The 17,153-nt window shown below is 36.6% G+C and overlaps 1 protein-coding gene across 1 annotated transcript in view; it reads left to right on the top strand.

The window, feature by feature from the left end:
• Positions 1–2,189: 2,189 nt before the first annotated feature.
• LOC140245866 (uncharacterized) overlaps positions 2,190–17,153 on the top strand; it is a 32,303-nt gene continuing 17,339 nt past the window's right edge. Inside the window, exons 1-3 of the mRNA XM_072325353.1 lie at positions 2,190–2,268; positions 5,099–5,410; positions 10,244–10,552. Of these exons, the coding sequence (XP_072181454.1) occupies positions 2,190–2,268; positions 5,099–5,410; positions 10,244–10,552 (700 nt within the window). The remainder of the gene's footprint in view (positions 2,269–5,098; positions 5,411–10,243; positions 10,553–17,153) is intronic.

Here is a 17,153-nt window from a genome sequence, read left to right as displayed (position 1 = left end):
GGCTTCCCCAGACACGATGTGACAAGGCCTTAGTTTTAGAGCTCCAGTCCCCGTATGTCGCTCGTAACTGAAAACGGATCGGCTTCGACAGGTCACATAACACGGAATACATGTAATTAAATATCTCGCGTCTATAGTAGAAGGTAAGACCCAAGAAATGAAGGTGTACATAAACGCCCACTTAGTAGAAATACGTCAACCACATATGTAAAAAAAAAAAATACATTTGTGGTTGATGTTTGAATTTTTTTACTACTTTAGTGGGCGTTTTTTACATTTGTGGGCGCTGTCGTTTTTACATTTGTGGTTGAAATTTTTGACATTTGTGGGCGGTGTTTTTTTACATTTGTGAGCGATTTTTACATTTGTGGGCGATGTACTTTTACACTTGTGGGCGTTTTTACATTTGTGGGCGTTTTTACATTTGTGGGTACAAAGGTCACACAGTATACTTCCGAGTAATTCAAAACAAAAATTGAAAATAGAATTGTTATACATTGTATATAGAAGCAAAGTTTGGCATTCCTCTTTAACTTTGCTAGAAGTTATACAAATTGGAAAAATAGCATTCTTTCTCAAAGCATGACTACCTTCGTGTCTCAGAATAATGTGGCACACTGGGGGTTTCCACCATGGCACATAAAGAGTTAAGTAGAACGCGTCCAGCAAATAAGACACATGCACTGACTCGCTCAAATCCATTTTCGCCCTCAGGATGTCCGGTATGCTGGAAAATCCCTACACTCAACAAGCCCACGTAACCTGCCCGGAAAGGTGTGACAGGGCCTAAACATATTTGCGGGTAAAAAGATTTACGTGCGCACCTCCGGGCGACTACGGATGAGAAATGTGCTAGGTACTGTCATGTGCGGGTCATCAGCGGGGACCCCCGGGTAGTAAAAATTGTTCTTCGCAAGTCGCACACAAGGCTTGCCCGGAAAGGTGTGACACGGACTTTACCATCGCAATGTCGGATTTCGTAACAAAACGGTCATTTCGTCGACGAACTGACTGATTTCGTAACGAAATAGGCCATGCAACATTATTTTGGTTCCCAAAACAAAACTACCGTCTTTGTCCATAAACCATGGACAAAGAATTCGGGCGAAAGTGTTGTGAATGGAGATGTTGTATTGTTGTTCTCACCCTGACTCTGCTATGTATATCTCTCTCTCTCTCTCTCTCTCTCTCTCTCTCTCTCTCTCTCTATATATATATATATATATATATATATATATATATATATATATATATATATATATATATTTCTCTTTTATTATTTACTGTCTTATGGCTGTCCTCCCCATCTTCCATTCTCTATATCCTCGATAATCTACCTGTGCTTTGCATCTGTTTTGCCCATGTCCTTGTTATTGTTATGTAAGTCCATGTTTACGTCAACGTCAATGACAATGTCCGGATGTATGTCCCTGTCTTTATTGTTGTCTTTGTCTGTCTTCATTGTTTCAATCTCTGCATTTGTCCCTATGTCTGTTTTGCATTTTCATTTACAATTATATAGCATACTGTTGCATATAATATTCAGTTATGTTAAGGGCACGTTTTTCACCACTGAGATGTGCCCCCAGCACGTTACAACTGTTGTCCTTGTTATCTGTTTCTATGTAAATCAATATTAGCTAGAAATCAATGTCCTCGAACTGAGCTGAACCGAACTTTTATTGCTGGTTCCGATTCGTGTGCTATACAGTACAGTTCTTATATCTGCCCAAAAGGTTTCGTGATGAGATGATGATGTCCAATACTACTTTCGCCATGCAGAAAGGAAGAGCATGGCGCAACACGCAGCCAGTCTCTGTTCGTACTGCATTCCTTGTTCAGCTCTATGTGGAATGAGAATTGTCACATCTTTCAGTAGCTGACAGATTGCAGCTACTCACTGTACCTTGATGTGACCATCTTTGAGAGAGAACTATAGCTCTTGGTCATCGGAATTCTCCGGCCCCCCAGTAGCCTAAGCGTCACCAGTATGAGTCGAGTGATCACGTGACCGGTGCGTTATACTTATCACAAAAATGTATGGTGATCGCACCACAACGTTTTAGCGCACGGAAAACTAGTCGGTTGATAAACTCGTTAAGAGATTTCTCGTGCCATCGAAACCCATCGAAACCTTTACGGACTACTATCATTTTATGGATTAAGAGCATAATTTCATTCCACCTGCAATGGATATAAGAGACTACACTTACCTCGTTCTGCTGCTAGCAGTTCTTATGTTTGTGGACCATTTTCCCCTTATAGAAGGTAAGAGGTGCATAGTATTTGGGGATCTGCCTTACACGTGAGTCTCCTTTTGACACATGTAAGAATAGTACGCCTGACAATATTTTTCACTATCGGCTGGCAACAGCAAAATTTGATAATGAGCAAATGCCTACCGAAAAGACATTTGTGTACATGACAATGGGATCGCTTGTTCGTTGATATTAGTTCTTACATAATTATTCATTAGGATCATGAAAGATGATGTTTGATTCTTTTATATAATTTCATTTCTGAAGTGACTCACGTTAGTGGAAATAGAGAAGTGAAGATTAGATAAATCAAGGATTTTAATGTTTAACTCTGTTTTACATTGTGTTAGTTAGCAATTAATGTTTTCATGCAAGTCTGGAAAAAGTAGGGGCAGCCACTCACAAATCCGTTGGATTGATTCAAACCAAATATCACAAGCAACACTGATGTCTTCATGCCTGAAAGGGTACCGAATTAGCTTCACACGGAAATACATATAAACAAGAATCTGCATCATACAATGGCGTCGTGTTTGCATGCCCAAACCATTGTATGTATAACATTACATGTCTAACATTCGAGCTATGAAAACCAAATGAACTTTGGTCTCTACACGTTATGCGAGAAAATGTTTATTGAAGATAAACTCATTGTAGATGTATAGGTGTGATGTATTATACACTGGTGCCTAAACAGGTGGTGGTACGGGGGTAGGCCCTAGTATGAAGATCAAAGAGAAAAAGAATGCCTGTTTAAATAACTAATGGATAATTTTACTTTGAAAAAGGGGCTCTCGTGCGAAGTTCATTCTACTAAAAGATAGCCTTGTGAACTTTGTAATATTAATTAAAAACCGAGTAGCACTGTTATAGTGTTGTATACTTATGATTTCTAGCATGGGATGTGTATTGCGTTTGGTATGCTTTATGTGTAGACGAAACTACTGAGTGTGATTCGTTTTATTCAGGACTTGTTTTTTCTTTTTTTACGTTTTAAAGTGTTGGGAGACCTTGTGATGAGTATTAGCTCACCCCAACCCGAACATAGGCACGATATTGTGTAGAATTCAAATTTCGTCCCTCCCCTCCCATTGACCACACCCAAAATAACGGGATTAAAAGAACTAAGGTGATATTGTTAACCATAGTTGGAAATCGAAAAGACAAAGGAAACAAAAGCGCACACAGTTTTGACTCGACTCTGTCTGTCGCCTATGACAGATTTATCAACCAATGGGGCTTAACGACGCCATGTAGTAGTAGTAGTAGTAGTAGTAGTAGTAGTTTATTCTTTAAAAATCACACCCGTCACACGGCCGGCCGGCCTAAAAAGGCCTATGAGTGATACATGTGTACATCAAACATCATAAATAATACAGGATATATAAATGAATCATGTAGGACATACAGACAGTAAAAAATAATTAAACATAACAAAAGAGAGAATATGGTGGGCTAAATAATACATAAAAGAGATATTCAGCTGTGGGAATATAATAAATTGTTACGGCACGTTAAAATAAGGTTGGCAAAACTGGCTACTTGACAGCACAGTGATTCTGATGACATTAAAAAAAGGAATTGTTGGTAAATAGGTAACTGAGGGAAGGTGGGATCTCTTTCTGTTATTATACTGAATAAATGTGATCTGAAATCATCATATGCCGAACAAATCATAAAACAATGAAACTCGTCTTCTACATCCCCAGAATTACAGATTATACAAAATCTTTCATCGTGTGGGACATTTTTATAACGTCCGGTTTCAAGGGCAATAGGGGCTCAACCACTTCTAAACAAAGCTAATGCTCGCCTGTTAGATCTATTCTGACACTGCATAACATAATTAGAAGTATTCATAGAATGTTTAAAATTACGATATGTTCTGAGTTTGTTTCTGGATTGGGGAACTCTCCTTTTATCATCAAACAGTGAACATTTCCACTTATTTTCAACAAATAATTTACATGCTTTGGATACGGTGCTCACAAAATTATGTGTACTAACAAGCTCAGCCAATGGTTCAACATGCATACACTGCAATTTTGCAAATAATTGTTTAACCTTATAACACCAATTCTTAATACCATTATTTGCCAGGGACTTTGACCACAAGAAAATTTTTCCAGGGTAACGGTCACTAGTATACTTACTCAGGTTACACCAAAGCCTAGCAATTGATTGACACTGATAATAAAAAGGGGGATCCCAACCCATATCACCCATAACTGCATCATTAGGGGTATATTTCCCCACTCCAAGGTAGAAACGACATGCTCTATAAAAAACACTATTAATGGCTGAATATTCTTCTAAGCCCCAAATACCGCTTGCATATTGCAATATGGGCAAAATCATAGCATCATACAATTTTTTATACGCCCAAACCAAATGTAGTTGCTAACTTGAATTGTTTGACTTTCAACAAGATGAGTTTCCACCAAACAAATAATATCAAAATCACACTTCGCTAAAATAGTTTTCCTCAAAGAACATGAATCAGACCAACCACCAACATTCCAGCAGCCGATGTTTAACTGACAAGAGCCATCGCTATCCTACGTGCATCAATAACCTTAATAAAAAGAACGAACTAAAAGAAAGATAATATTATTCAGAGGGGTAAAGGTTCAGGTGTGAGTTTCTTCAGTTTGTGTCCCTCTACAAATTAAATTTGTTAAGATCGCAACTGCTGATCTGTAAATTAACAAACATGTCGTTTTTCCGACATGTTTGGTATACAGATTAGCAGTTGCAATCTTAACCAATTTAATTTGTAGAAGGAGACAAACTGAAGAAACTCACACCTGAAAGAACGAACTCTTCTTATTTTCACATAGCCTCTGTTGTAGAGACTGTCCCCGACGTTCAGGTATGGACAAGGAAAGACATTCGACTGCCATGTCACTCTGAGGAGGCGCCGCTTGCCGTGTTTTGGACAAAGGAGAGCATTTCGAATCAGCCAGTGGAGTCGATGAAGGCTTCATTCTTCGATGGGTACTTTTCAAGCGAAGAGGAGCGGTTTAACATCGATGTGAAATACAGCCTTGTCATCACCGACTTGCAAGTGGCAGATGAAGGTCGCTACTATTGCCAACTCATGTTGGAAAATTTCGAGATTTTTATGAATTCCACTAGTCTGACGGTTAGCTGTAAGTAATCTTTTGTTGTCATGGTATCATTCGGGCAGATGTATGGGGATGACCAACCGTACAGGTGAAAGACATTAGTTTTTGTTAATGAAGCTGGCGAAACAAGAATGGGTAATGGCTTTATGGAAAGTCGTGAATAGATCTTAATATTGATCCTGATTGACCCACCATGAATTCATTCTCTGCTAAGAGATAAAACTTACGATAATATCGTTCATAATGTCTTTGTAGCAAAATATTAATAACAGGGTTTTGGCATGCGGAAAAGGTGGCACTTTTGAATGTTTAAATAAATAAATCAACGATAGCAATCATACTGTTGCCAGACTGTGACATCACTTACATTTGTCATGTCTGTAAGCTTCTCATCCGGCGATGACGGCACATGATAAACACAAACTTTTTACATTCACAACTCAGGAATGGATTTCATCAAACTTGACTGATGTTCCCACTTAATATATCCTTGCATTTATAAGCATTGTTTAGGTACAATGGTACTAAGAAGTCATAATTATTTTATAACAAGTCTATCGTTTTATCGGTTTTTATTAGAAGCTGTATATAATAGTTGGACGCATCTGAACCAATAAGTACCGTATGATATTACTTGTAATAAAGGGGAAATAGCTCTTTCGTTAGTATGAATTTCAGGAGACAGAGAGACATAGATAAATAGAATATAACATGAATCCGTATCAGGGCGATGACCCCCCCCCCCCCCCCGGACAACAATGATTACCCTCCCCCCCCCCCCCATAAATATTGTTTAGTGATAGGTTAGAGTAAATATTATGGTTAGGATTAGGTTTAGGGTTAGACTTTGGGTTAGGGTAAGGATTATGTTCAGGATTAGGTTTAGGGTTAGACTTTGGGTTAGGGTAAGGATTATGTTCAGGATTAGGATTAGGGTCACTAGGGTCAGGGGAAGGATATGAGGTAACTGTGTTTAGGATAGACACCATAAATCAATTTGGAATGTACGGTAAAGGAAACACAATCAACAATGGTTGAAATTGTTTTATGCTGGAGAAACAATGAAGGGCAAATAGTCCGGCAGCCAAAGGCCATTTTTTGGCCGAAGTACTCATTCTCTGATATAGTTTTTTTCTCTGTTGGTTATTAATCTTTGGGGTCTCTTCAATGATATTCAGGTGGGTGTGAAGCTCTCACCCTTGGGCAATTTTAATTATTCAAAATGACGTCCAACATGGCCGCCACACAGCCCTCAAACCAGGAAAACGTATGTATCATGTGTTTTAAGTGCCACTATACCAATGTTTGGATTGGGGCATTTGTCCAAAGGTCCAACAACTTGAATGAAATATTTTTTGAAATTTGTTGCAAGACAGTTGCCATGGTAAACATTGAATAATTAGTTTAAAATCACTAAAATCACAATATAAATACAAAATGATATGGAATCGGGTTTGTGTGTGTGATGAGGGACATGTTAACCTGAATGTTTGGCAGAAAATCATAGAAACTATTTTACTTAAAGGACCTGAGTAGATGGTTGCCATGGATACTTGCTCTTTGGCTGGTTGCAGACATGATAATTAACATACGAATGTATAATCCTGGGATATCTCAGAATGTATATGAGTATATAATGTAACCTGTGTATATAGGAAGCTTTATCTGTAAAAGAAACTGACTACATCGTTGCCTCGGGAACTTGCCTTTTTCTTGGTGTTATACATGTTACCATGAGAGTATCATCTGAAGAGATAATTGCCTATATGATGTCTTCAAACATCATAAAATTCTATACAATAAAGAAAATCCTATGATATCAAGTAGAGGAGATGGGCCACTTTTTCTATTTTTGAATATGTTTCCTGATCAATCCTTGCTCACAACAAGTGTCTGTTAGCAAATTGAAGTACAACTGTAAACCTGTCTTGCAGCTATGACAATTTCTTCTACTGTTCTAGGTCATTGCCTAATTAAAAAAGAAAAAAAAAACTTTCTTTAGAAAAATAAATGTCAACACTCTGCAGTGTAAGGAGAGTTGAGCCATGTCTTGAGGAGAGTTGGGCCACCTTTAGAAGACATGTGCTACTTGTTTGAGAGTTAAACCACGATGTCTAACCATAAAGATTAGATTAAAAAAAAAAAATCGGCTTACAAGTAGCCAGAAATAAATCTTAGCTAACAAAATCGGTTTTATCCTAAATTCAAGCATAGAAAGATATGAAAATTTAAGAAGTTCAGACACTCATAATGCACTTTATTCTTAAACATCCCTTGTAAGAACCACTCATATCGGGGATGGCGCTATGTTTTAAAAGTGAGGCGGCCCGGTTTATATTTCTGGTGCCACTTCTGGGTTTTACTGACAAGCAAAAAAAAAAAAACAAAACAAAAACGGGGGGGGGGAAGAGGGCTTAACTATTATTTTCTGATGCTACTTCCGGTGTTGATAGGCTGAATCAGCTGACAAGAAGAAAAAAAGGGAGGGGGGGGGGCTATCCCACTTTTCTTGTGTCTCTTCAGTATAAAAAAGTGTGGGGATCCTAGTCGTAAGACCCTATATTATATTCCTATGTATTATGCCCCCCCCCAAAAAAAAAAAAAAGTTGAGGCGAGCCCTCATCCCTTGTTTGCGTCGACTCTGTGTATTACAGTGAAAAGTAAAGTTTTGCGTAATGATATTTTGCAATGGAACTTCTTCAAGTTTGAGGGAGAAAGGTTTGCAGTGACACCATGTGTATATAGTCCTTAAAGGGAAGGTAAACCCAAAAAGCAATGTGGATTAAGTGAAAGCAGCAACATTAGTTGAACACATCAGTAAAAGTTTGAGGAAAATCGGGCAATCGATGCAAAAGTTATGAATTTTTAAAGTTTTGGTGTTGAAACCGCTGGATGAGGAGACTACTAGAGGATATGACGTATGAGTGGACAACAATACAAAGAAAATATAAAGGAAATTCAACAAAAATTCACTTTTCTAGAATTATGAAAGAGCAATGGACCAACCTCTTTCAGAAAGCAGGGGGAATAATTGCTACCCCTAACATATGTCAATATCAAGTTGATGGAATTTGTAATTTTCATGAAAAATGGATTTTTGTAGAATTTTCTAGAGACTAGAAAGAGGAGAATTGAAGAGGGAAGCGACATATGGGGATAGTAAGGAGTGCAAAAAGTGCAGAGCGGGGGATAGTAATGGGTCGGAAGTTGAAGTTGTACTAGTAGAGGCGGTAGAGAAGGGAACAGAGAGAGTGGTAAGGAAGACCAGAGTGAGAATCAAGTAAGATATTTACGATTCTTTAAGTTTGCTCATCCCCTCCCTATGTCTTAGATACTATAATCCCTCGCATAATGAAGCAAAATAGAAATAAGCTACTCATCAGAACTGGAACCTGAATCTTAAAAACTAACATGATCTAATTTAGAAACCTACATGTTCCACAGAAATGAAACAAGAAAAGTAAGTCATAATATGTTATTTTTTTTTTTACAGGAAATTATAACAAACACATATTTTCTTTTTCAGAGTGTTTTTGCCTTCTACACTTGTATAATATTAACTTCGGTTAAATTAATATGCATGACTCATGAATAAAAACTACAGGCAAGTACAGTAAGATAATTAACAAAATTAATGAAACAAACTGGATTATTTCATTCTCAAGGATTGTAGTTTATTACGAACAATGTATGTATTGATGTCAATGTCATGAATGTGAAAGTTATTTCATTACAGTCTTCACCTTGTACCACATAGGCAGTCTCATTTTGAAATGTTGTTTTCACATAACACTTAATGAACGATTTTGAGGACATTTATGCAGGTTGTAATATTGCAATGTATGTTTCAATAATTTGACAAAACCATGAAATTATTTCACATTGTATGATTGTATTTATATTACCACTTAGAAACAAATTTAATGAAACCATGCATGCACATCCCAGCTAAGAGTCGATTTATCCACCAATAAGTATTACACAAAGATGTTAGTCTCTTGCCATCTAACTTTAATAGTGTCGAACACTTTTGTTGCAATGTATATGTATGCTTGTTATGGGACTGACATTGAGCAGTTACCATGGCAACCAGGACATATCAACTTCATATAACAGAGGGAGGTACCGGTATATGTGTAACCAATATAGGCATATGTGGAATAAAGTAAAGTGGAGTAAATATGATATGTCACATTTTCACATCATTGCTATACTGCAGTTCAATCCTTCGGCACTTATTCCAAATCAAATTCTAGTCTAGGTTGCTATGGCAACTATAAATATAAATAAAGGCTAGATTAATGGTTACTTCATTAAGATTTTCTTTGTTAGGGGTAGGCAGGTAATTGATATTTTGTGCACGTAGCACAAATAACGAGTATTTTTGTGTATTTTGCATACTTTTCTAACTTTTTTGAGGTTTGTTCTAATGATTTGATGGTTACCATGGCCACCAGATTCTGCTCAACTAAAGGCATTATACTAATATTACTGGTCTTTTAGATAAGTGTTCTAATAGAAATACTAGTGGTTTCAGTAGTGACATTTTTCTGGCTTTTAGGCTTCATGGCGGCCATGTTGGACGCCATTTTGAATAATTAAAATTGCCCAAGGGTGAGAGCTCCACACCCACCTGAATATCATTGTAGAGACCCCAAAGATGAATAATCAGCAAAGAAAAAAAAAACTATATCGAAAAAGTACTCAGCCCCCTCGGCTGCCGGACTAAAATTGCCATAGACATGGTTGTCTTTATCATATTTAATTGTACTTGTGGATCACAGCACATTATTCCTACCGTGGGTCATGAAGGCAACATGCATAAATGACAAAAATGAACATTTGTCCGTTGTCTAGCCCCTGTGGTAGACACCCTCCCTACCATTCAAGGATGGAGAGGGGAAGACATCCGACTGCCGTGTGACTTTCAGGAGGAGCCTCTCGCTGTATACTGGGTCAAGGAGAGCATGTCACATCCCAAGTTGTCAACGAGTAAGGCTTACTTTGACGGGGATTATGTGAGCATTGAGCAACGATTCGACATCGATAAGAACTTCAACCTGTTAATTACAGACCTAGAAGTGGCTGATGAGGGCCTCTATCATTGTCAATTGGTGTTTACGACCTTCGAAGATTTCTCAAATTCCACCCTAATGACCGTGAACTGTGAGTACTTGTATGTACCAAAATCTTTCGATAAATTGTAAACGAAATCATTTTTCCGATCACTTTCGACAAATGATCTGATGTGTTATATCTTCAAGTGTAAAGTATGTCAGATTAGTGTAAAGACATATAAACTCGAGTGATTTAAATTGTATATCATTAATCTTCGCGCAGTTCTTATTCGCCCACCCACTTGTCTGTACCATTAGGCTTAGGTACCGCTCATCTATTCAAGTAGAGACAGCGAAGAATAATTACCACGATAAAAAGGCATATTTTCCTTTGAGAAAAGCTGGTCCTTATGCAAACATGCACATAAACCAATTGTCGTCCTATCCGTGAAGCAGCTCTAGTTTCCCACATTATGCTCCAAATATCTTTTGGTGGCGGCATCAAAAAAAAAGGATCACATAAAACTTATGTATGTGTATTGACAATTTTTGAAATTTTAGTATTTAACAGGGTAAATAACCACAGTGAGTATTATCATTGTTTAACTGTATGTTTTATTATATGACATGGGAAAAATAATTGAAAAAGATGCTCCTTTCAGAGAACAAATAAATCAAATCAAGATCTAATCAAAATCAAATCAAATCAAAGTGACATCAAAGGTAATACAGACTACTAGGACTCCATTTCTTGTAACTCATTGAGGTGACATGAATGTACACAACGACTTATTTAGGACATTTACAAGTCATGTTAACCATTCTTTGTTGTGAGAATAGCATTATAAATCATCTGATCTCCGTTCCTGTTTCTTTTTTTATTAACTCTTTATGTGCCATGGTGAAACCCCCTGTGTGTCACGTTATTCCGAGACACGAAGGTAGTCATGCTTTGAGAAAAGAATTCTGTATTTCTAATTTGTATAACCTCTACAAATTTGTGTTAAGATGGGCATAATAGTAGGGAAAGTCAAAGAGGAATGCCAAACTTTGTTTCGATATAAATTTTATGACGAATCTATTTTCAATTTCTCTTTCGAATGACCAGTTGTACATTACTGTAAGGGCATGACTTTTGCACATATAACCGTCACAGAAACTTTAGAATGTACGAGCAAATCTAGTTGGAAACACCACTTGATAATCAATCACCACATAGAATGCAAGCCGTATATGAGAGGAACAAAAGCACGAAGAACGCTTTCATCGTGCCGCGGGATTAGCAGTGATTACCGATTTATCGATCGGTTTTTGCGGCTTTGTTTGTTGAGCAGAATATGCGAAGTTGGCACGCCGTCGACTGAGCCGGACGACGTGCGAACGTGGCACATGAAGAGTTAATAGGGAGATCACAGTTATCGAAAAATATGTTACTAGTTGCATGATAGACCAGCTAGGAATTCTCGAAAGTCTGGATGTACTACCATTGAACGCCAATGCGTTCTTCTCGGCAATTACACGGAATAACTCTTGCGAATGTCTACTGGCAGTAGTATGACCAAGGAGGTACTAGGCGAGTACCTCCTTAGTATGACATTAGTATGACATTGGTATGACATCCTATAAACGTGCCGAAAGCCGGTAACATGCCCACTGAAATAGACCATAAAACCTATAACGGCGTATTTTTCAGCCTGTGTTTGGATGCAAAAGAGTCTTCCTTTCCGCCGTTCGAGTGGGGTCATCAAGCGCGCCGGAACACTTCTGTTTGTTTTGTTGTTGTTTTTATTTGTTTTGTTTTGTTTTGTTTTTGTTTTTGTTTTTGTTTTTGTTTGTTTGTTTGTTTGACGATGTGGTATCCTCGATGAGGGAGTGAAGCGACAGAGCAGGAGGAGGTTGTGGGAGGGGGGATACCCCCTCCTATTGTAGGGACAGAGTACAAAAGAACATTTATATAACATTTTATAGAACATTTAAAAGCTAATTTGTAGGGAATTAAACATGACGAAAAAAAAACATAGTTTGAAGGACTACAATCATAACAAACGGGGAAACATTATGTGACGGTGTGACATCCTCGGCAAGGAGCGAAGCGACCTAGCGAGGGGTGGGGGTGTGGGAGGGGGAAACCCCCTTCAACGGTAGGGACTTCTTGTGAAAACAGAGTACGAAAGTCACGTTTATAAAAAGCTAATTGAAAGCTAATTTCTAGGGAATTAAACATGACGAAAAATTGTTAGTTTGAAGGACTATACGATCATAACATACGGGGGAACATTATGTGACGGTGTGAGATCCTCAGCTAGGGGGAGTTGCGACCGAGCGGATGAGGGTGTGGGAGGGGGCATCACTGTAGGGACTTTTTGTAAAAACAGAGTATAAAAGTCGCGTTTACAGATCATACATAATTCAAATTTTCTAGGGATTGAATATAGTAAAAACACAATCAGTGGGAAGGACTAGGATCATCATTTATGAAAACTATAACTTCTAAAATTGATGAACATATGCCGTTTTGTACTAGGAAAAGTTCTTACAAAAGAACTCCAAGACTCCCGTGGATAACCCAATCACTTCTAAGATCGATTAATAGAAAAAATAATTTGTTTTATAAATACAGGAGTAACAATACGGATAAAAATAGACAAAAATATGTGACTTATAAAAACATGCTTATTATTGCGTTTACAAAAGAGAAAATTTTATGTTAACCAGATAATGAAATATAATAAAGTATTAAGAATACTTGGAAAACAATATAAGATGTTATGAATACATCTAATGATGTATCTAGTATTTCAGAAGTACGATGGGGTAATACCTCAAGCAATGTACCTGCTGGCATGGCCGAAAATTTTAATGATTTTTTTTTGCATCGATTGGGAAAAATTTATCACAAAGTATCCCTTCATCTAATAAAGTGTTTTATGAGTTTTTAGATATGCCTAATCTTAAAACTATATATTTCTTCGACCCTACGTATAATGAAGAAGTTATTGATATTATTTATAATTTGAAAGAATGGAAAAGCCCAGGTTGTGATGGAATCGATAATTATTTGTTGAAAAATATAATTCTTCAAATAATAGATCGTTTAGTATATATTATTAATTTATCACTTATTACTGGGTTTGTACCAAGTCAGATGAAGACTGCTAAAGTTATACCTATATATAAGAAAGGGGAGAAGAATAATGTCAATAATTACAGACCAATATCGTTATTAACTTCAATTTCTAAAATTTTGGAAGGAATAGTATATATCCGAACTGTAAATTTTGTGAGTTTGAATGTGAGTAATACATTTACGAATTTTTAATTTGGATTCAGAGAAAATCACAACACCATCCACGCTTTACTTACCTTTGTGGAAAAGATTACACGTGCACTTGATACATTTTCACATACAATAGGCATCTTCCTGGACTTTTCCAAGGCTTTTGGTACGATTAAACACGGTATACTTCTTTCTAAGTTATCCCATTATGGTATTCGCGGAAAAGCCTTGCAATGGTTTACGAGTTATTTATCTGACAGATTTCAATATGTACATGTGAACAGTTTTGATTCTTCTGTGAAGAAAATAGAATGTGGTGTTCCGCAAGGAAGTTTGTTAGACCCACTGTTATTTATAGTTTACATTAATGATTTTTATAGATCTTCGGATAAACTCTTTTATATTATTCGCGGATGACTCCAATCTTTTTTATTCACACCCTGACCATACTACTTTAATTAGTACAGAGAATCATGAATTGAAGAATGTCTCACAATGGATATATGCAAATCACTTGTCACTGAATATTGAGAAGACAAAGTATATGTTTTTTTCAGTAATTCTTTAGATAGATTACCAGGCAATGATATATTTGACACTACTCCCCTAGAAGAGGTTTCGTCTATTAAATTCTAAGGTGTTTGTGTTGATAATAAGTTATCATGGATGTGTCACATAAACAATATTTGTAATGAATTGCACGTAACATAGGCATAATGAATAGATTGAAATATTATCTTCCTTCTTCGGCTTTGATTACGCTTTATTCAAGTTTGGTATTGCTGTACTTGAATTACGGAATTCTTGCTTGGGGGAATACATGTTCGACATTGGTAGATAAACTTTTTCTTCTGCAAAAGATGGCGCTCAGAAACGTATTTAACCTTCATATCGAAGACAACACACTGACAAGCTTTTCACTGAACACACAATTCTGAAAATAAAACAGCTGTATTTGTTTCAACTTGGTCAATTTATGTTAATCACAACTGCAACCTTCTACCCAAAATATTTTATTCTTTATTTCACTGTAACATCCACGTACATAATTATCCCACGAGACAATCTAAAGAATTTCATCTTCCTTTAGTGAGAACTGTACACACTCAAAATACATTTGTTTATACCGGACCCAGATTTTGGAATAGCTTAGATAATGATCTACAAAATTCTGTGAAGTTAATTACATTTAAGTATAAACTCAAACAATACTTGTTTTCTAAATATACCAGTTAATTCTGTTCAATGAAAAAACCCGTCATGTGTCACTTTTCCTTCAGATTTTGTAGTGTGTCCACAGACCTTTTCCATCCCTCTCCTTTTCCCTCTCCTTTTCCTTCTCTATTCTTCCCTGCTCCTTTTTCCTCGTTCTTCGTTGTCCAGTATCTGTCTGAGTGCATTTCCTCAAATTCTGTTATTTCTGTGTGTTGTGTTATTGTTGTTGTTGTCGTCGTTATGTTTTTTGTGGCCAATTGCATATCTTCCTTTCCGTTTAATTTTCCTGGCACATCTGGCCCCATAGTGTCTGTGCCACAAATGTGATATGTTACATAGCTTATAAGTTTGCATTCTAAAATCCTAGTAAGTATTGTTTATAGTATCAGCATCATATATCAATGAGTAAAATTAACAGTAGTATAATAGAAGAATTTAAAATGAATATGTCTTATTGGTATAACAAATTGGTGCTGTTGTTGTTTTGTTCTAGTGTTTCACGTCTTACAAGCTTGGCTTTTTTAGTGGAACACTGTTTTCCATCATTGTTATTATTTGCTATTTTTGTTGCCATGGCAAAGTGCATTGTTTCCTTTTTACGACATTATTCGTGTATAATATACTTTATATTGTATTGAAAAAATCCTTTATCAGACGAGTGTAAGAGAAATGAAAAAAAAACAACAATTGTATCACTTTGGATTATGTCAACTTTTTCTTTTCTTTTATGTCTGATGATGGAAATAAATAAACTATTGAATTGAAAAAAAAAAATTGAATTGAAAACTGTTCATTTTACTGTAAGTACGGACAGAGCGCCCGAACCACTTTCACTGTGCCATTCGTCTGAATGTATTAATTAAAAGATTAAACGTGATCGCATTGTTCGAGCAATAAAGATTATTAATATAATACTAAAAAGCATAGAAGAAAGGGAAAATGTAAGGTTTACTTAAGGTGAGTTTCAGGGGACACACTCGAGGACGCGAGGCTGCGATATATACTCTAAATTTACTCATAAGTAAATATCGGTGTATAGATTATGTATGTCAGAAGCGTGTTAAGATTTTCGCCCCGTAGGGGCAAAAATTACGCATTTTCAGTTTTATGAAATTGACAACTGTTACACAAGAAAAGTTCCTATATTGTTCATTTTGGTCATTAAATAATTGTTTTTTTTTTTGTTTTGTTGTTGTTACAGGGGGCACCTTTGGGGGCGGAGGAGGCAAAAACTCGTTTGGCCCCAAAAAGTTTTATTGGGGGGGGGGGGGGTAACCCCCCTCCCGCTTCCGGCGCCCTCGGGACTCATACAAATAAATTTTACTCACTTCACTCTATTAAATACATAAATGCAAATACTGCTGATAAACAGTCCTTTTTTGATAATTATTGAAATTTACGATAACTAATAAAATTATATTATAGCATTGTTCGGGTTTCAGGGTTGTAATATCGTTTCAGGTGGAGTTTATTGTGATGATTGGGAAAAAGGTATTATGTTTGTAAATAGAATTTATATTTGTAATAGAATGTAGATATGTTTCATGGGAGAAACTGTCACAGAAGCAAATGCTTTTAGAGAGGACGTTAACAGTTGCATGGAAAAACAGCACAGATAAATTCGGCGACGTGCACGTTCTCTTTTGTCATCAATACACTGTAGGCATTGTAACAAGTGCTGCCATGGCTGAAGATCTTACAGATATCGCATGTTACGATACTATCGAATTGGCTGTCTTAAAGGTTATTGGTTTTGTGCTTGCTTGACGTGGTTGACTGGAGGGCACATGTGATTGGGAACGTAGCAGCAGGGAAGATTTCTGGACTTTTTAACATCACGACAATTGAGTCGGTTTTATGCCACGTCTTTATACGATTGTTCTTTTCAGTTTGACTTTGCATGCATGTTGAGTATACTAAACATGCATGCAAAATTATTCATGTATTTATAATGTACTAATTCATGTTCTCTCTTGTATTTTGTTTTTCTTTTTCTTCGTCATTCATTATATAAAAATCCCGCACTGAATTTCCTGTTATGTTTTTTTATTTTCTTATTGGACGATTGAAATGAATTGAATTAAATTAAAGAATTTAAATAAAACTAAAAGCGGTGTTAAGAAAACGCTCAAATAAAACAATCAAGATTAAAAGTCCTATTTACCTTTGGGAGCAGTGATTTAGTGAGCAGTGTATATGTGTAGGTCAGTTGCATCAA

Source organism: Diadema setosum, unplaced genomic scaffold, assembly GCF_964275005.1.
Source record: "Diadema setosum unplaced genomic scaffold, eeDiaSeto1 scaffold_48, whole genome shotgun sequence".
Classification (NCBI taxonomy): Eukaryota; Metazoa; Echinodermata; class Echinoidea; order Diadematoida; family Diadematidae; genus Diadema; species Diadema setosum.
This window is presented reverse-complemented; position numbering and strand designations above follow the sequence as displayed.